Below are 19932 nucleotides of genomic sequence, written 5' to 3'. Positions count from 1 at the left end.
GGGAGCTAAATTCGCTGCAGAAGCTGTAAAACCAACTTCAATAAATCTGTGCACGGTGCGTGTAAAATGCGTTTTATCAGTAACATCCATCTACTACAGCTATCAGGCAGAGTCCAACTCAAATTCAAGCTTCCCTGGAATGCAATTCCCAGTGTGTGACACGAGCTATAAGCCATCTATAGTGGTCTGTATGCAGTATAACCGTACAGGTCTTGGGAAAAACAACTGTTTCTTCCTAATAGATGAGACTGCGCTGTTTTCCTCAATCTGTACATGGATGCCATTTAACTCCAGTGACTGCTGCTGCTAGTAAAGTAAAACAAAGAAGAGCTCCACACAGACAAAAGCACCGGGTAACCACCACCTGACAGGACTCAGGTTACATAAACGCCAGGAGATCTGCTCACCTTGCCAGAACAAGTGCTGTAAGAAGCACACGCTGACATGACCTCCAGGTCTGGTTCACAAGAAAGTGCCAGCAGAAAACTCTGCCTTTTTCCCCACACCTGAGAGGGTCCTTTCATCAAACTGACTGAGAATCTGAACTGGTTAGCCCCACATTCTACTACGTGTGGTTTCGCTACTAACCTACAGAGCTGTTTCTCGGGCTCCTTCCTCTACACGGGCACAGCAGAACTGTACGATATGCCTGACGTTGCTTGGCATGAGCTTACCACTCCCCAGAGTTAGTAGACTGCCAGCCAAAATAAAGACTGTGCCGCACAGAAACCAACTGTTCCCTACCGTTTCACCCAATGACGTTGTACTGAGGTCAGCCAAAGTTAAACATTTTTTTGTAAATAGCCTTTGAAAACATAATTATGGCAAAGATATTAAGCTTTGTTTATTTCCTTTATATACTGAGGGAAACAGGGGCTCCAATCCAGTAACCCGATGCCAGGCAAATACTGAGAGGAAATCCCATTTGCAGGCAGGTGACCACAGAATGGCTTAGGTTGGAAGGGGCCTCAAAGATCATCTAGTTCCAACCCTCTGCCATGGGCAGGGTTGCCAACCATCAGATCGGGCTGCCCACCCAGGCCCCCATCCAACCTGGCCTTGAAAGCCTCCAGAGATGGGGCATCCGCAGCTTCTCTGGGATGCCTTGTGCCTGGGGGTGTTCAAGGCTCACGGGTAGGACAGGACTGCCCCAGCCCAGCAGCTGGCCTGTGTCAGGCTCACGGTGACAAGCTCCTGTCCTCCTGCAGGAGAGGACATTCATGAGAAGGCCCCTACCTCTAGAAGGCAGCTTCTGGAAACAGCTGTGAAACTGGCAGCCCCAAGCACTGCACATGGTGGTTAGTGCTCCTGGAGGAAAGTCAGACCTGCAGAGCTTCTGAAGCCACATTACATTTTCATACCTTTTGGTTGGGATCAGAACATCTCCGCATTTTAAAGAAACATCTGTTAATCGCTTAAATCAAAGCAGTGTTTATTTTCTCCATAATGACATGACGCAGCATGTACCAGCGTGTTTTGAGACTAAGCAATATAGCTACCAGGACTGTGACAGAGACCCTGCCACAAGCATTGGTAGTTTTACCCGACACAGAAGATAGCTAAACTGTTGTTGAGATTTTTATTGTAAGAACTTGTTATTATTAGTTGAGTAAAAGAAAGGACGCTCTTAACTGCACAAGAAACTGAATATATATCCCTGTGGAGGCTGATGGAAATCCATGAGGTTCATACCCATGTCTTTCAGCCACGTGCACTGATGAAACCTATAACGCTGACAGAACACGCTTACAGACCAGAGGCCAAGGAAATGTCTGAAAGCCATTCAGACTCTGAATAATTCAAAACTTCTAAATAGTTTTATCTCAGACATTTCTAATTTCAATATTTATCATTAATAAAACATTAATAAAATAATTTCCACTTGCCCTTCTTGAACAATACATAGCTCAAAGCATCTCATATGGTAAAGAATCACTAAACAGCGCTGCTGATCCCTGAGAGCTGCAATCTTTATTCAGACCGAGGAATACACAGGCTTCACCCATGGGGCTCAGGTATACTGCCTAATCCCTTCCCATTATACTCTGCTGGGGACAATCAGAAGTTTCAGATTAGATATCATGACCTCCCTAGACTTAGCCAGAACTATAAATACTAGAGATTTAAACCTCACCTTCCCCTAACCACAGTTTGAATGCTGTCCAAATGCTCTACGCCATAGGTGATACATTAGCATATTTTTGTCACTTTCATCTCTCACATTTTATCTAATGACTATCTGGATTTGGCTTTTTATCTATGGTTAGATCCCAGTCCTTTTCTATGTAATCCTTTTTTTGGTGCTCTTTAGAGAAGGTCTGTTAAATATCAACCAGTTTTTGTACTTTATCATTGTGTTAAGATGTTTCGGTCCTAGAGCTGGAGATTCCCCTTTCCTCTTTTTAAGGGACACCGGCAAATGAGTTAGGGCCCAGCGGAAAGATGGAGGGAATGTGAGTAGGAGGACCAACATCTCCTAAAGCAGATATGGAGGGATTCTGTAGGCCAGCATCGTCCTCTCGAGGATTTCTCACCTTCTTACCTCCACCGTTTCATCTGGGCTAACTCAGACATGGGTGTGACTGCCTGATACGGAGGAAGGGGCAGGCTAGAAAACAGCCAGACAGCAAGACATGCAAGACAATGGAATTGTTTCCTATTGATTACTAGTTAGGCTTAAAAGCAAAGTTATTGACCCTGGTTTCAACCATAGACTGTTGCTTGTTTCATTATTCATGGAGTGCAGTACTTTCTAAGTCAGCGCAGTAGGTTTTATTGTTTGCCTGCTCTATTCTAGTTAATAATTGTTGGCACATAAATGCTCGTAAACAAAGTTGTCCTCCATCTTCTGACTGATCTCCTGTTTTTCTGACGGCCACTGCTTGCACATATAGAATAAAGCACTGTTTAAATCCTCTGCCTATCTCATTTCCAGCATTATTCTGATAGGGATTTTAATGTGTCTGGCTGTCCTCACAAAGCACGCATCTTTGGTGGAGGTGAGCTCACGTTACTGCCAGCACGATGTTTCACTCAGTACCCGCACAAGGCAAAGCTGGCTGATCAGTCTGTTTCAGCACGCAAGCTGTCTCCTGTGGCCAGCTGTGTTTCAGAAAGCACTGCAGGGATGGTTTGAGGCTCAGGCCAAAACCTCCGTGGGTGTAGCTGCTCACCTGAGAAGCTCTTGCGCTTAGTTCAAGGCAGAAGTTAGTGTGCTGCAAATCTGTTCTGCTGTGCTGTTAACCAGGAGTTAAAGCAGCACTGCTGCAAATCTTAAAGATTCTCTTTTGAAGGACCAGTTTTACAATAAGTGAAATGCATTTTTCAGACAAACTAAACCAACAAGTTGCTGGTTGTGCTTAATTTCAGTGGAGCTATAGTCAATAAGCTCTTAAATACCTCGTTTAACTTCAATACTATAAATGCCGTGTATTGTTTTAAAAAGGGTCCTGAAAACACAGCCCTGGGATTTCAAGTACGAGCTCAGGTGTTGTTTCCTCTGCTAGTTCCTACATGCTCACTCGCTGCGGTAACACAAAGAGGGAAAATCCTGCAGGAGCAGTGCCGTGCAGCTGAACTCACCTTGCATGCAAGGGACACGCTGCCTGTCTGCCAGCCTTCCTCCGTGCTTCCTGCCAAACCGAGCTCATTTCTAATCACTGAAGGAAAGAAAACAACATTAGAAAGATGCCTGCGATTTCCTATCATACCATACAAACAAGGGAAAAACATTACTGGCATAATCACAGTTTTATTTTGATAAAGATGTTCCAGCATTAAAAACTTCCATCAGAAATAATCACAAAAGGATCAGCATAAGCTATCCAGCACTAAGAGTTTTGTTTCCCTCCCTTCATACGATGAAGAGAGGCATAAAAGAAAGTTTTCGTGGTGCGCAGCAGCTCCAGCTGTCACAGGCAAGTAAGTCTCAGCTCCCACGTACACGGTTTCCCTTGGTCAGACCTCTGAAAAGCCTCCCTGAAGAGCAGTGCTACACTGCAAGGAATCACCTTCTCCAACGCTCTTTTATCAGTCAGCTGATTAAAAACAAGTTCTGCTTTTGGAGATAGCTCTGCGTAGCTGCACCCAGTGGAGCACAGCGGGTGATTTCTGCCACCAGAGAACCGGGCTCCTCATTTCCCAGCGCTTCCATGTGACTCCCTGTAACAGGGAGGCTCTTAGGTCCTCCCAACCACCCACGAGGAAGGGAGCTCTAAGTGCTACTTACCAGGGACCTGTCTGCTCTGAACAAATCGTCCCCAGCGCAGCACAGACTGCTTCACGACTGGGACTCTGCAAAAAGAATCCAGACATAAAACACTGCACTTACAAAGTCAGAGTTCCGTATTATCACAAAGTTAGACGAATCCCTCGGCACTGGCCCTGCAGAACTCTGCTCGCCTGTTCACCCACAGTTTGACTTTCTCAAAGGCAGAAGGATGACGCAGCAATTCAGACATCAGACTGAGTGGCAGGCTGCAAGAATTTATGCCCGGTTCCTAACCCCAGGGCCACTGCGGGTGGGCGGCTCCCGTCCCCAAGGACAGGTCGAGCAGGGTGTGGGACGGGTGCTGTGCCAGGCAGCCAGCGCTTCGCCTGGTGCTGAGCTTAGAGTCCTCTCTCCCCCTCTCCAGGTTTCTGCAGGGATCTGGGCCTTTATCACCTGGCACAGAGGGACAGCGGGCAGGTAACCACAGCGCTGTTAGCAGGGCAGTTGTAGTACCCCGGCGTAACAAAGCGCGATGGGCATCTCTGGCTTCCTTGGACTGCTCAGACATAGCGGCAGCACAGTTTTCTGTGCTGATGGGGAAAGAAGGGAATTTTAATGTTTATTATAAATACTTGCATTGCAGAATAGGGATAAAAATGCTGGTAACTGTTCAGCACGAGTTCTCCCACGATCAATAACAAAAATTAGCAACGGGACCTTCAGAACTACCCAAAAGCACACACAGCAGAGATACCCGACGAGTGCTTATACATACCAGCTGGACGCACAGCTACACTTAACAGAACTTCTCGACCTTGCAAAAAATGGCATGTGATTTTTTTTCCTTCTAAAGAGTCTGAAACATTAAATGCAAAGGGAACCAAATCCCCCCTCTATTTCCAGCTGACCGCCTTTTCCCAGACTCAGGTGGAAGCACGCCAGAAGCGTGCTGCGTGGACCATGGGTGAGCTGAGCTGTGCTCACCCAGGAGGCAAACCAGCAGCACCTACAGCAGCCAGACCTTCGTGCTGCATCTCGCAGCGGCAAAGTCTGGGCTCTCCACATGATCCAGCAGCGAGCTGGAGCACCCCCAGCCCGCCTTCCCCCGCCCAGCAAGGCAGGACCTTGTGCACTGGGACACACGATGCGATGCTCACGTATATTCTGCTCTCCTCCCTCACGTTGCTTGCTGCTGGCAGGAGATAAGCGCTGCAGAGTGGGAAGGGCTGGATGCTGGAGACAAGCTGCTGCTGCGTAGGATTAGCGTGTCAGTGAAAGTTTCCTCCTTATCTCCCTTATGGTGCGCGCTGGAATTTCAAAGCCTTCCCCCCTACTGTGGCTGGAACTGATTAACTCCGGCAGGCGTCTAAGCCAGTCTGCAGCTGAATGGGGCAACAGCGCAGGCCTGGGGAGCGCTTTCCTTCCTATCTCCCTTTTGAGAGCCAGGCGTGACCACCAGCTTATTTTGAACAGCTTTTCAGTAAAAGAAAGGCTGACAGAGCAAGCAGAGGCAAAGGAAGGAACCTTTTGGTCAAAACACCAGTAATTCAGAAAACAGCAGTCATGCAGCAAGTGCAGCTCTCAGCAGCCAGAAGGTTAGGTTTCATCCAGGAAAAGCCTCACTGGAGGTACGGAATGCTGCATGCATGGTAGCTCTGTCCTGAAAGACTCCCTTGCCTTAGCGCGGCAGCGGGTTGTGTTCAGCTGGAAGAAGGCTTGAAAGGAGAAGTGAAGAAGATGCTGAAAGCTTCTTACAGGCTCACTTAGTGTCGCTGCACATCCAAGCAACTATAGAAGAAAAGGCACGAAGAACCTGAAGCTGCTGAGCTTCTCAGGAGCTCCGTCTGCAGGAAGCCTTGCCAAAGCTGAGGGAACCCAACTACCGAAGTCGAAGAGGAACACCTCTTTCAGAGGAGAGAGTAGCTGATAGTTGCAGAGATCTGGAACTCCTCGAGAACCCAGACCCAAATACCAAATGATGCTCAAGCTGGTGAATGGAGACACAACGTAGTAAATGGATGTCACGTTTTCAGCACGGGTGTAGAGCTGTTTCCTCGAGCAGCGTGCAAATGAAAGCACGTTCGAGTCCCCTCTCAGCAAAGCCCAGAGCACTGCGAGTGTCAGCAAAACCCCATACACATCAGCTGCCGCCCCAGAGCCTGGGGGAGACCCCAGGAAGGCACGCGTGGGGCACCCGCTGAGAACCCTGCGGGCAGGGCAAGGTCCGAGGAGGGGACCACCGCCAGGCACCCGCGGCAACCCCCGGCTGCTGGGGGTGAGCGCAACAGAGGAGCCGCTTTCCAGACCCCACGCAGCACGGCAGAAGGCGACGCAGTCCCGCTTCCCCAGCCCCACCAGCGAGGAGTCGAGCAGCCAGCCAGCAGGGCGGGGCGCGGCCGCATCCCCCGCCGCCGTGGCACTCCCCGCAGCCCCCCAGCACCTTTTGGCAGGGCAGGGCGGCCCGGCCCGGCCTGGCCCGGGGGAGCGCTGCCGGCAGGGCGGGGGCTCGCGGCGCGGTGTTCGGAGCGGCCGCAGGCTCGGAACGCCGCTTCGCTAACGGCGCGATATCAATCTCTATAGTTTCCGCTTTTTATTTCTATATTTAGAAACCCAATTCCGACTCCCACCTCCCGAACCGCGAGGAAGCTCGAGCTGCCGCTCAGCGCCCCGCGATTCCCAGCACGGCTTACCGGGCACCGCCGCACCCCGCCGGGCGCTGGATCGGGGCAGCCCTCCCGGGCCGGTGGGGGCGAACCTCGCGGCTCCGGCAGCCCTCGCCCCGCCGCCGCCCGTCCCGGCTCCCTCCGCAGGAGCGCGGCGCTGCCCCCCCCGGCCCCTCACGCAGCCGCACCCCCGCTCCCGGCGCCCCGGGACCCGCCCGCAGCTCGGGGCCGGCCCGCCCCGCGCACACCCGACGGGCGCAGGGAGCGCCCCGCAGCCACCTGCCGGCGGGCGGGGAGGCGGCGGCGCGGCCCCGCCCCTCGGTGGGAGCGGGCAGCTCCCTGCCCATGGCTCGGCCCGGCCCGGGGTCCCTGCGTGGCCGGGCGCGGGGTGATGGTCGGGCCCGGTAGAGAAGCACGGGCTGGGGGAGAGCCAGGCCTGGCCCGCTCAGCCCGTCAGGGGCTGCGGGCTCTACCGCTTCACGCTCGCTCTGTTTCTCCGTGTGTTTTTAACCTGCGTACGTGCAGGGCTGTACTGAGACACAGCGCTGAAGGACCTGGGGAGCGGGAGAGTCGCTGTGAGAAGCACCCCAGCAGCCCCCTCCAACCGGCCCGCAGCAACATGGTGCCTCCACCAACTCCATCCGCACACGCAGCCATGCACTGACCCTACGGGTAGGAAACAGACGCGTGGTCTGAAAAGAATCCGTAGAGGTTCTGTAGAGCTAACACAGACAGCTCCCAGCAACCAGAATCCCCTAATCGCCAAAGCCCCTACCTGGCACAGCCTGTCTGCCTTGCACTGAGCTACAGGACAGACTTTCGTAACCAGAACACAGAAGGGGATCTATTTCATCATCACAACAACCAGTTTTATGTGCTATAGAGACTCCTTTAGAATAAGCACAGTCTTAAAACATTTTCTTGTTGGGAAAGATGTTCCCTTCCTCATGTATGAACATTTCTCTCTCTTTTTTTAACCTCATTCTTATTTTATTGCACATTGCTTTTGTATTCTGCATACCACCAAGATTTACCGAAGCCTTTTCTTCTTTTCTTGAAGTATTTGCAACCAGGTTGATTGAAAGTGAGAACAAGTTTGATGCTGTGGAGCATGCCCCAGTGCTGTGCTGATATCCTCTGGTGCTACCCTGGCTTCCAGCCCCGGTACTGCCCAGGGCACAGCACAGCGGCAGCTGCACATTTGCCCCAAACCTTTAGGTGCTACACTGATTTCTGGATCAGGGTTATTTTCGGAACGTCCCATCCTCCTGCTCTCAAAACTGGTTTCACTGTTTTAAGTTTAGAATATCAGCATGAACCCTAACTCCGCCTTCTTGTGTGAAGATATCCTGAATATTTAAAAAAGAAATTATAACGCACTGCTGTTAAACCAGAACAGGTACTACAAACAGTTACATGCTTCTGTACAGCACAGGTTTTAACCAATTAAAGGTGAGAGCTGATAGAAACTTTCATTTCAACATGTGGTAGCTGTTCATCTGGAAATTAAGAGAGGGTCTGGGAAGTCTGTCTAGGTCAATCTAAGGAATCTTTCAAACAAAAGTTAATTCACAGCTTGGGTGTTGGTTGTTTGAGAAAACCCATGATATTTTCAATAAATTATGTCATACCACATCTCACTGAAATACATTTGAACATCCCACATTAAGAAGACATTGGTATTTTGGGGGGAACAGGGATGACAAAGCTAACAAAAACCATTAAGTCAGAAGGAGCCTACAGATGCTTTTGCCCTGTTTTCTGCAATATAAGGGCTAAGACTGCTTCACTCACTTCTGCCCTTCAGTCAGAAACCAGGGCCTGCCTGAAACAAATCTTGTCTTGCCTCTATCATTTTTATATGTCTCCTGCCTTCTGCCATTCTTCAGCAGTTTTATCAACAACCACTGACAAGATAAATGCTAAGAACTGAAAAGCAAAGCCATCTGACTTAGGTTCTACCTTCTGTATTGCTTTTGTCATAGCCAGTAGATGCTGAGATAAAAGCTGGCCTAAGGGAAAAGACTTTAGGATTGAAGGATGGTACCCAGAAGCCTTTTAAATGTAGGACATTAAATCTACAAGAGGAAGGCAGAGATTCATTGCCATTGGCATTACTAGTCACACCAGAAATAGGTGCTTGGCAGGCTGGGATGCCTTTGTAATGTAAAACCTCATTCAATAAGCACTATATGCTCCAGATGCATAACTAAAGGAAAAATTGTTTTCAACAGAGAAAAAATACTGAAAATTCAAGACTATTTTTGTAAGTGTCTTGTGTCTCATACCAAGTAGTTTCATTGTATTGGACTCTCTCAGAGACTATAACATCATAAAAACCTAATGCTTTCCTGATGCTCCCATAGCTGTTTGCCATGGGGAGCACAGTGCTAGCTCCCTGGGGCTCTCTGGATTGCCCCTGCCCTCCAAAGGCAGCTCAGGTAGATGTCCTTAAGTAAAGGGAGAGCAAAGGCTTCTGAGGAATTCAGAAGAAGCCAAAACATTTTTAAAAATAATTCTGAGAATTAATTCTCATTCAAAATGACAATATTTTTGGAAGAGGGGAACTTCTTTCAATGGAAAGATGTTGAGCACTTCAATTAATGGAGACTCGTTGGTGACAGTCCCTGACCACAGAAGTCAACTGTCACAAACACCGGCCTCATCTTGGTGCCAGGGCAATGTGGAGGCATCTTCCCTCTTATTTTTAATAATGTTTTCTAAACATTGACTCTGTCAGTGGTGTATGCAGAAGCCAAGTGCTCAAGCATCACATTCATCATGAAGGAAAACCGAAAGCACAGTGACAAACACACCCCAGGAGTGGAGGGAAAAAGGCAGCAATACCTTTTGCCTTTGTGTCTGTATGAAGCGGGAGGTGATGTTTGCAGGAGCTCCGAGTCTGACCATCGGTTGTCATGAGAGGCGGTGGGGACACTCAGTGTCAGCCTCCCATTGCCCTGCAGCTCAGTGTGGTTGGAGGCAGCCTGTGCAGTCAGGCATGTACCCTGCAAGCATACACCATCCTCACCCTGCAGCCGGTGCTAGGAAACATAAAACAGGGAAACAGAAAACACCAAATATTATTATATTTTTGCTAATAAGGCAGAGTACCAGCCAGAGACGTATTCCTGATTTATATGCAAGTCTTTTTTTTCTTGTTTGCTCCAATTCTGAGCCCAGTAATACAATGCAGGCCTGCAGCACAGTGAGGAGATTAACTGAGCATGAGGCATTAGAATATTGCAAAGAGGATCAAAAGAGATTTGTGGCTGAAAAGCCACACACCAGAATTACAGTCAGCTGAGAAGCTGGGCAGACAGAAAGTGGGTAAATCGCTTAAATTTAGAGATCTTCTAAAATAAATCCAAACGTTGGGATGTGTGCTGCAGTGTGTCATGCCAGCCCTCCCTGTGACATGAGGCTGCACACAACACCAGCTTCCTTCAAAATGGAAAACTGTAATTTTTGACAATCAAATATTACCCAGAAAAAAGCAAAGTCACAGTAAACCTGGACACAAATATGCCAAAACCTGAGAGCCCTGAGGCAAAGCAGTAGCCTGCATCAATTGCCACACAACAATAAATAATACAGAGAAATAACAGCAATGGAAAGACCCAATCTTCCCATAGCATTCCCTTCTCCAAAGTGAAAACCACTACAACGGTTCCTACTACAAAAGATTTTGAAATAGAATTCAAAATAGGAAATTGCATCTCAGTTGAGATAAAAGTGTACTTCACTGCAGCCAAAGCTGTGGATCAGTGGGGCAGTGACATGCTAAGACCCCACTCCTCCCAATCCTGTAACAGCTCTGGGCGTTCATATATTTAAAATGGAAAAGTAATGTGTTTCAGAGGATTACCGTACCAACATCTGTAATCAGCCTTCAAATTTTCACACTGAGATAAACCATCGTTACAAACAACAAACAAAGAACAGTAGCAAGTACAGAATGAAAACAGGTTTTGTACTGTATGGGAGCTAGCTGGGATGGAGAAAAATATTTGTAGTCACATGCATGGTGTTGCATTTTGGATTTGTGGCTACGGCAGTGTCAATAACTCACCAACAGGCAGGAGGCTGGGAGAGGACAGCCAAAGAGCCCCAGCCATGTGCTGCCATCCAACCCAAACTGTGCACTGATGAAGCAGGCAGGCAAACGGCCTCCTTCCTTTAGAGCACAGGGTGAATGGATTTGGAAATAGGAAATGTACCAAAGATGCCTTAAAAAGAAGCTGGGGAAGACACTTGCTCATTAGGACATAGACCAGAGACTGAAGGAGGAGAGTGCTATGGAAACTCACCCCTCAGGGAGGTGTATGGGTGTCTGGATCAGAGCTACCGCTGCAGAAGATGGTTTCATTCTTTTAGATTGCCTTGTTGGCTGAGATCAAGTCCTGTGTACTTTATCTCATACACCAGGAGTACCTTTTAAAGTGCAAATGTCAAATAGATTCCTTGATAAAGCCACAAAATGTCTTCTACTGACACCAAAGTGGAAAGATAAATTTGAAATTAATTTTCAGAAGTCTAATTTACTAAGAACTGACATAATGATTACTTTACATAATAAATGTGTTGTTGTCTGCAGATATCCAATATCTATAACAATCTATCTCACCTTATCTGAGGCTACTGTCCCACATCTGATATCCTTTCTGCTATATCAAAAGGTTTTCAGTTGCATAATCTTAAAATCAGAATTCTTTCACAGAGTGAAATTTATGATAGTAGACATTAAGCAGCAAGAAAAAAAAATGTTGGGGGCATAAAGTGAAATATACAACAGTACACAGATTGAACAACAAGATATATTTTTGGGGGGCATATATAGAAATATTACCTATAACCACATGGCAAAGAAGAAAATAAGAAAACTGATTTAATTTGTGGTATACATAGGCCCCTTAACTGAGCAGTTTGATTTCAGAAAGAAAAAATAACCTTTAACACAGTACAAGTGATTGCTTTTTGAGGAAAACGGTGTCTTGAGGAAATCATGAGTGTGAAGGAGCAATTCAGCTGAAATAAAGGGTGGTTATGGACAGCCTGTATCATGGTTACTCTCTACTGAGAGGTTCAACAGAGCATGAGTAGTTAGCTCAGGAACCCATTTTTTAAGATATGGCCAAGAGTTCTGCTTTTAAATCTCAGTTTGCCCAATTTCGATTTAATTTTATGATATCCAGTCCTACAGCAGATATGAACACTTTGTGGAGTGAGCGCTGGGTCAGTAGAAAGCTGGGATTAAGACCTGGGTTTCTGTGGTCTGTGACAGGGGCTCCTTTGCTGAGCCAGGGCTTGAGCATGTCCATCGGGAAGTGTCAGACATCCCGTATCACTATGGGATGGAGTCCCAAGCCTGAAGAAGGAAACACACACACACATATGTATATACAGTTGTGTACACAAATAATATGCAAATGTGCAAATAATACCTAAGTGTTTTCTTATACTTAGTTTCAACACAGTGATACATGGTGAAGTTTTGTGATTTGATAATGTACTTACTGCAGGAAAGATAATACAGTCTCCAAGGCCATCCAAACCCAGGTGCTCTGCCAATGACCCCACAGTTTAATGTTGGAAATTAATTCCTATTAACTGGAATAACTTTTAGTTCTTCTTTTAGCTCTCCTTCCTTCTCCCCCACAAGTCATAAGTCAGCTCTTTGATGTCTGAGTTCGACACTGTTCATCCCACAGAGTTCCAAGTTCAAGATCCTACTTGTGGGCTGCACAGCATCTTACTCACTGGAAAAAGTTAGTCAAAATCCTTACTGCCATCAGAGGCCAAGCCGCTGGGTGCAATTTCCACTGCTAAACTTGTGTCACTTAGCACCAAAACAAGCCTGCATTTAGCGAACGAAAGGAGTCATTCCAGTAGCTCAGAAAAGAGCCCAAACATACACAGTCTGACAAATTCTTTTCGGCAAGCGTCAATAGTACAGACAGACACATCATTTCAAGCCTCAGTTCTTCTGAATGAATAGCTTCAGCCAAACAAGAGTATTTAGTATTTATGTCTATCTCATCTATGAACAACATCACATAATATCAGCAATTAAGTAACATCTTAATTTCTCCAACCTCTGCCACACATCACATCTGATGTAGCTGCCTACAGCCTTGCAAAGGTCTCATCCCTGCAGCGTCTTAGCACACCACAGATTTTGTTATCAAAACTGCTCTCCAAGTGGGAAGTTATATTTTCTTTTAAATGGTTGGGTGAGGAGGGACAATGAAGGGGAACAGGTGGGGAAACCTGAAAAACACATAGGCTTCAGTCTGTGCGTGCACAGAGCACTGAACTGGCTCTGAACAAGCCGAGGTAGCACTGCTTTTATCAATAAAATAATAAAGACTGTTTAACGATTACTCCTCTTAAGTGGACTTGTTCAAGTCACACACAGTCTGGAGAAGAGAACCAGAAGATTGTGCTTTCATTTTTCCATAGTTGCTCCTTATGATAAGATTACATGTAATGTAGCAATGAGTTTACACTCATATAAGTGAGTGACAAAATGCTCACTGATGTATGACCCAAGTTTTAAGATTCCTAAACCAAACAAACTTTCCTCATTGCCCAATCTGAGCGTCTGAGATTTGCTAGTCAGGTTTTGCTATGCTGAAAGATTGATCCTAGGCAACTACAGCGTGTTTATATGTGCGAACAACTTGTTATTCATTTTACTATCGGCATGATTTTAATTAATTAAGGGTTTTGTAAGTTTCTTTCTAAACTATTCAGACAGAATTAATTTAAAATATGCTGGATAGAAAGCTACTACAAATACAAATACTTTTTAATGAAGATGGATTTTTAAATTTACTTCTAAGATTCCATGCATGCTCATTATTCAAGCAATCAATTCCAAATACGTCGACTGATAATAACTTAATGACCTGTACTAGTGAAAGTAATGCATTATTCCATGGATACCACATCACGCTGTTATGATATTTGTTTGATGTTCAGGTAATTACACAGTTAAGTGGAGAATGTTCCTCATTGTTTTATTAAAGTGAGGAAGGAGTGAGAAACATCTTATTTTTAGGAAGATGCTCATTTGGAAATAATTTTCAAACATGAGCTCGCCCAGGAGAGGTAGCAAAAATCTCTCCTCTGTCTCCTTATGAGAGCAGCCTGTGAGCCATGTTCATAATCTTGGACTGAAATTTGTAACAACACCTGGAAGATTTATTTCACTGTTATTAGAAGTTTCAAATTTCATATGAGTTCTTCAACTAATTTAAGGTTTGGTTCTGCTTCGAACATTATGCACCAAGTAGTAGGCACTGCACTGGAGCATTTTCATTCAGGAAATTACTTTTGAAAGTAGGTCCTGCTTGATGCAAAAAGGGCGAAGAGCTCTGGAATTTGAAGTCAAGAGCTTATGTCTGTTCAGATTTGATCCACAGCCCTTGAAAGTCTATATGACCCTTTAAATCAATGCATTCCATGTTTTAATACTTTAGGATCATGCTACCTTTGGAATATGTTGCCTTTCATGATATCTTAAGGCTCTATATGTGTACTTGCTGGAAAGCAGAATTGCACATAAGATTTGGTTTCTTCAGTCAGCACTATGACTGCTTTTCAATTTTCATCATGCTTCAAATTTACTGTAATTATCCAATCCTTGAAAGAAGAAAGGTGCTATAAATTCTCTTTGCATTTGACTCTGTCTGTATTACAGGCATGAATAAAGACTTTTGTCAAAAGATGTTTGCATCCCTTTGGATATTGCTACTGCTTCTTTATTGTCCCTAGCAGAAAAATAGCAATCAGATTTTAATGTCTTCCCCCCCACACCCCGCCCCATCTATGGGTTTCATGATGTTAGAAATGTTTACATGGGCATGTCAGTGAACTTCCTATTACAAGTCAGTACACCAGTATCCATAATCTCCATCCCCAAAACCTGGACCCCAAGGACTCAGTGCTACAGTATTCACGAGAAGACTCTTTAAATTAGATTCTCAACAACTTTTTAAAATCATCCCTGAGTGCTAGTTGAACAAAGACTGTTGAGCTTTTATTTCATTTTCCCCTCTTTTTCTGTCTGTACACATCCACCGCTCTTGTACATATAGCAGATAGAAAATAAATTAATTCTGGCTTAGTTCCTGAAGTCTTTGCTAAGCAGCAGGCAATCTTATAGGTGATATTAAGTATAAACACTACCATGTGGTAGTAAAAATGTTAGATTTTTCTGATTTTACCTTGTAAGGAAAGATAGATTTAAGATCTAATATAGAAAACCAAAGTCTATGTGATACAACGTCACATTTGAGAAGTTTTGGGTTCTTATATGCTATTAAATTACACTTATGGAACATCACCAATAGAAGTGCTTACTATTGTAATTATCATCCCAGTAAACTCACAGTATTTAAAGCAGTGCAGTGTTTAAAACTATTACATATACATATTTTTAACTTAATATTCCAGTACACTCTTTAGGCAAATTTAATCTGTGCAAACTTCTTTTTAGATGCAAGACACTTTCATCTCATGAAAAAAGCCAGAACCAGCCCCCAAACAGAACAACTTAGTTTTCTTTTTAAGATTTGAAGTTCTCACGATGTTTAACCGTGGTTAAACTGGAAATGATTCTGGAGTGATAGCTTCGTTCTGCCTCCCAGTCAGGTAGACTTGTAGAGCAAATTATTCAGCTGAGATTGTTGAATATACAGTCAGCCAGAAGAAAGAACTGTTTGCAAAGCGTATAGGTTTTTATGTTTCTTATATATTTTTTTAAACACATATGAAGAAGAATGAGACTGAATAGCTCAATTAAAATTTTCTATTTGATGTGTAGGTGTTTTTTGAAATTTTCAAATACCAATATGCAGAATGAGTAAATAAAAGGCAACTACAGTTTGTCTACACCCGTGCAATCAATATATTCCCTGAGATATTGCAGACAATCACACAGAATTAATGACTATTCTACCTCAAAACAACAAAACCTCCCATGACTGGAGCGGTTTTGGAAACTAAGGAGAATGGAAGCAAAAATGATACAGAGCTGGATCAGTCTGCCTAATGTTGAAGAAGTTTATTATAGAAAAGAAAGAACATGATAAATTAGATAAATGTTCTGCTTGAGACAGACAAGATGTAAGAAATTGCTGTTTTCTGTTTTGCATAGTAAAGGTACAATAGATCCTATAATGGAAAGGAAGAAGTCCATAATGATAACGAGGTGTCTTCACATAATGCCTAATTGGACCACAGAAGTTGCTGCCTTTAGAATGCATTCAGAACACCCAGATTTACTGTAACATGCAATATAATGTTTGGAAGGGATATCAGGTCTCACAATTTCACGCAGAAGCCAAGCCTTAGCAGAGACTGCAGTGGAGATGTATGAAGCAGCAGACAATTTTGCATACTTATAGAGTTTGAGGATTTTGTTCTGTGTTAGATGCATAGATGTTATCTCTGATTCACAGCCTCACCAGACATATTCTGCAAGCTTACCAGGCTTGTTTAAATTAGTATGAAAAAAAAAAAAAATCCAACAATCTAAATTCTTCAGTCTTGTCTGATTTCCTCATAGGGATGCAAAACCTGCTCTGGAGGCATATGACTACTCTGACACTCCTGAGGATTACACTGAGCTCCATCATCTTTCTTATCAATTACCACTTGTTAAAAAGATTCATGTTTAATTTTGGTTCTCTATTACAATACATGCTCTTCCTGAGACCATAGATAGAATGGCAAAACAAGTTTTCAAAAACAAAACAAGCAAAAAAACCATAAACCCACACAGACATTATTTTATGGTGGCTGCTGCTACTGAATTTTATGACCTGCAACTGGTATTTCAACTTAACTGTTTAAGTAAGTTTGCTGTGGGAGACAAATGAACCGGAGTAGGTATGATAAAAATGATGAATTTTGTTTGCCATGCCGCAAAAACTGACCCAAGCCCTTTTGTGATGAATCAAAAGCATGCACTTACCACAATAAAAGCTCTGCCAGCTCTGAGCAGCTCTTCCTGTCAGCACAAATCACACGTTACATTGCGACTCCTCGGTAATTCAACCCTGGCTGAAATTATGCAGTGGCAGTCCATTTGAACAAGCTTCTTCCAGTTCCTTGCCTTTTCTGCTGCCTTTGTTATCCTTTTGTAATTCTGTAAAAAAAAGAATGTGATAAAGGTTACCCCAGAGCAATATCCTGACAGGAAATCTGACCTATCCCAAATTCAGATTTAAATATAATGCTTCAGGCTCAGACCTGTATTGGTGGAAGAGCGATAAATATTCATTTACCACTGCTGCAGTCTGGGAGAAGCAGAAAGCTACTGCTCTCATGCTCAGTGAATATTACTTCAGATAGAACTTCTTGCAGCAAATCTGTGTATTATCACTGGTTCTCAAAGAGCAAATCTACCCCAGCAACTGTCTCCAGTAGGTCAGCTTAGAAAGTTGGCTGGTTTACAGGAAATAATACCCTCTCTGAAAATACTCATAATGGAAACATTAAGAGTAGTTTAGGTCTTAAATCCTATATAATCTAACTGAAAAGAATGCATCACGTCTGGCTATACAGAAAAATTACTGAATGTTGTGGTGACTCTCTCACTGTCTAAAAACCACAGATGATACCATTACAGTGAAAAATACATTTTGATTAAATTCTCTCCAGAAAATCAAAATAAAACTGTGCTATGCACTGGTTGTTACTGGTTCTATTAAGAGTTCCTGTGAGTTCGTACTTGCAGCTCTTTGTCCTGTTTCATGATGGGCTAATGCAGCTCAAGGCCATTCAAAGAGCTTCTTGAAACAAAGAGCATCTTATCTGCTTGGTAGAGCTTTCCAAGGTGTTATGCAAATAACACCCTTCCCATTGTCTTATGGCTGTTTGCGTTCAATATGACTCAAAGTACAAGTTACAAAACTGGCTATCAATTTTCCCCTTTCAATTCCACTTTACTAGTGCTGAATGCCTGCAAGAGAAGTCTAAAATTAATCTTATAGAGTAATGGTCAGATAATGAGCTGTTAATTTCACTGATGATTGACAAACCATTTGTATTTTTATATGTTAGTTCTTTAAGCACAACATTCTACTGCTATGAATGAGGAATATACATAAGTCGCTCTGAAAATAATGCCTCCTATTTATTTCCATGGAAACTACAACAAGGACAAAGAGCACAATAACACTGTTTGATAGAGCAAATTCTCTGCTACAAAACACTATTTTTCAACATAGTCCCCGCCATTAGCTATACGTTTTCACGCTGCCCCTCTGCTGCCATCTGCTGTACAGCAACAAAACATCACAATATTGATGGGAAGGTTCAACATCTACTGCCATACAACCACCATCTGCCTCTAACTTCATGAGCCAATGTAATGAAACAGGAGGCAGTACTTTCAGAACATCTCTTGTACATTTCATACAATTCCAAATACATGTCGAAATAAGTAATTCTTTCTTATCATTTTGGTGGACCTTTTTTCCTTTCTGAAGTGCATACCAACTGTCACGTAGCACAGTTCAAGGAAGTATTAGTAATGCTAATGTTGTTCTAGCTAATAGGAAGGGATATATGGGAAGGAAATCTCTTTTATTAGGTCAATCAGTGAAGTATCCAGTCCACTCCAAATATCCTGGTGCAAAGTTCACTGGATATAAAACAAGCTTTGTGCACTTACCACAAAATCAGCAGCATACAAAAAACTCTACCTATTAATCTGGGTATCCTAGAAGTATTATTTCTATTAACTCTTCCAGATATATTCAAAAAAAGCCCTTCTGTAAGTTAGTATGTAGAGCATGCCTATTTTGGCTAACATCGTGCCAGCACACCTTAACACAGAACTCTGAAGGAACTTTCACTGTAGTATTTCAGATCAATTTCATGAATTATGTTTTCTAAGCATCCTTTCAATTATTTGCATAGTCGATGAAGAATATGAGATGTTCTCATCATTTCCATGAGTCCAGGGTACGTGTCCATTCAGGCAATGACAGGCAGCTATTTGGTACCAAATGCTAAGTCCTAAATTGCTGTATAATGACAGAGGTGTTTTGAAAGTCTATTACTGAAGGTGAATAAAAAACAAAGCCAGTCAATTTCTTTGTGGTTAATTCTTATTTCTCATCAGCCATTTGGCCCATGCTGCGAATTAGGGGGCTTGATGGGAAAGAAGAGCTTGCAAGTCCCAAGAAAAAAACTTGTAAATTTTTAAAGCAGCAGCCTTTATTGTGAGAAATTGGACATGTCTGCTACAGGAGCCAGAGACAATTCCCAAGAGGAAGGGGCAGGACAGCTAATGCTCTAACCATGGCAGGCTGTTTTCCTTAAGTTGGTGCTCTTATGTGAAGCTTCACAATGGAGCTCATAAATAAGAAACATCTTTATTACACCAACAGGAAACAATCAACAAAGAAGAAAATATTTATCAAAGGAGAGACAGTAAAAGCTGAGTTTCTCTTCTTCCTATAGAGTAGATGACATTTAAAATATTCTACAAACATTGTCATAAAATCTCCGGAGCTGTGTTAACTTTTGAAATATTTATGTTTACAACATCTAAACCAAAGCATTACAGATGAAACACTCAGGCTTGATCAGCTGGCTGCTCTGGTGGGTATGCCAGCAGCCAGGGCAGAACGTTGCTGTGCATTCTGAGTGTCTATTTCAATATAAAATAGTTGCACTGCATTGATATTGAGAGCATTACAGCATGACTCGTTATGTTCCACTCAAAAAGAGTTCTGTGAATGCATTGTCACCACAGATGCACAATGCTGAAGCAAAATGCCAGGCCAGCAATCACAGAAAGCTCTTTTATTTTAACCTGGAATTTGGCACATGCGTACAAATTCACTGCCCCATGTTGTAGAACTTTTATGAGACTTTATTTCAAAGCCAGCTTTTCCATTTACAAAAAACAAAAGTAGAAGAAAAGCTGTCTTCACCACTACTTATCATACTGCTGTGGTGATACTTATCACCTATAGAGAAGTGGGTATCAGGCCTTACAGCTGTCCCTGTTCCGCCCCATACCTGAGTTCAGCAGGG

At 43.9% G+C, this 19932-nt stretch overlaps 1 protein-coding gene across 3 annotated transcripts in view; it reads right to left on the bottom strand.

Moving 5' to 3' along the window:
• C5H2orf88 (chromosome 5 C2orf88 homolog) overlaps positions 1-19932 on the bottom strand; it is a 29823-nt gene that overhangs the window by 3016 nt on the left and 6875 nt on the right. The window contains exons 4-8 of one of the 3 annotated variants that reach the window (XM_021400401.1): positions 16856-17029; positions 12134-12241; positions 9721-9917; positions 4229-4293; positions 3583-3659 (exon numbers count right to left, since the gene is read on the bottom strand). In XM_021400401.1, the coding sequence (XP_021256076.1) occupies positions 3583-3659; positions 4229-4293; positions 9721-9917; positions 12134-12211 (417 nt within the window). In that variant the 5' untranslated portion in view covers positions 12212-12241; positions 16856-17029. Of the gene's footprint in view, positions 1-3582; positions 3660-4228; positions 4294-4413; positions 5311-6900; positions 7059-9720; positions 9918-12133; positions 12242-16855; positions 17030-19932 lie in introns of those variants that run through there. The other 2 variants (XM_021400403.1, XM_021400402.1) reach the window with 2 other exon arrangements.

The sequence above is a fragment of the Numida meleagris genome, chromosome 5, assembly GCF_002078875.1.
Source record: "Numida meleagris isolate 19003 breed g44 Domestic line chromosome 5, NumMel1.0, whole genome shotgun sequence".
Taxonomy (NCBI): Eukaryota; Metazoa; Chordata; class Aves; order Galliformes; family Numididae; genus Numida; species Numida meleagris.
This window is presented reverse-complemented; position numbering and strand designations above follow the sequence as displayed.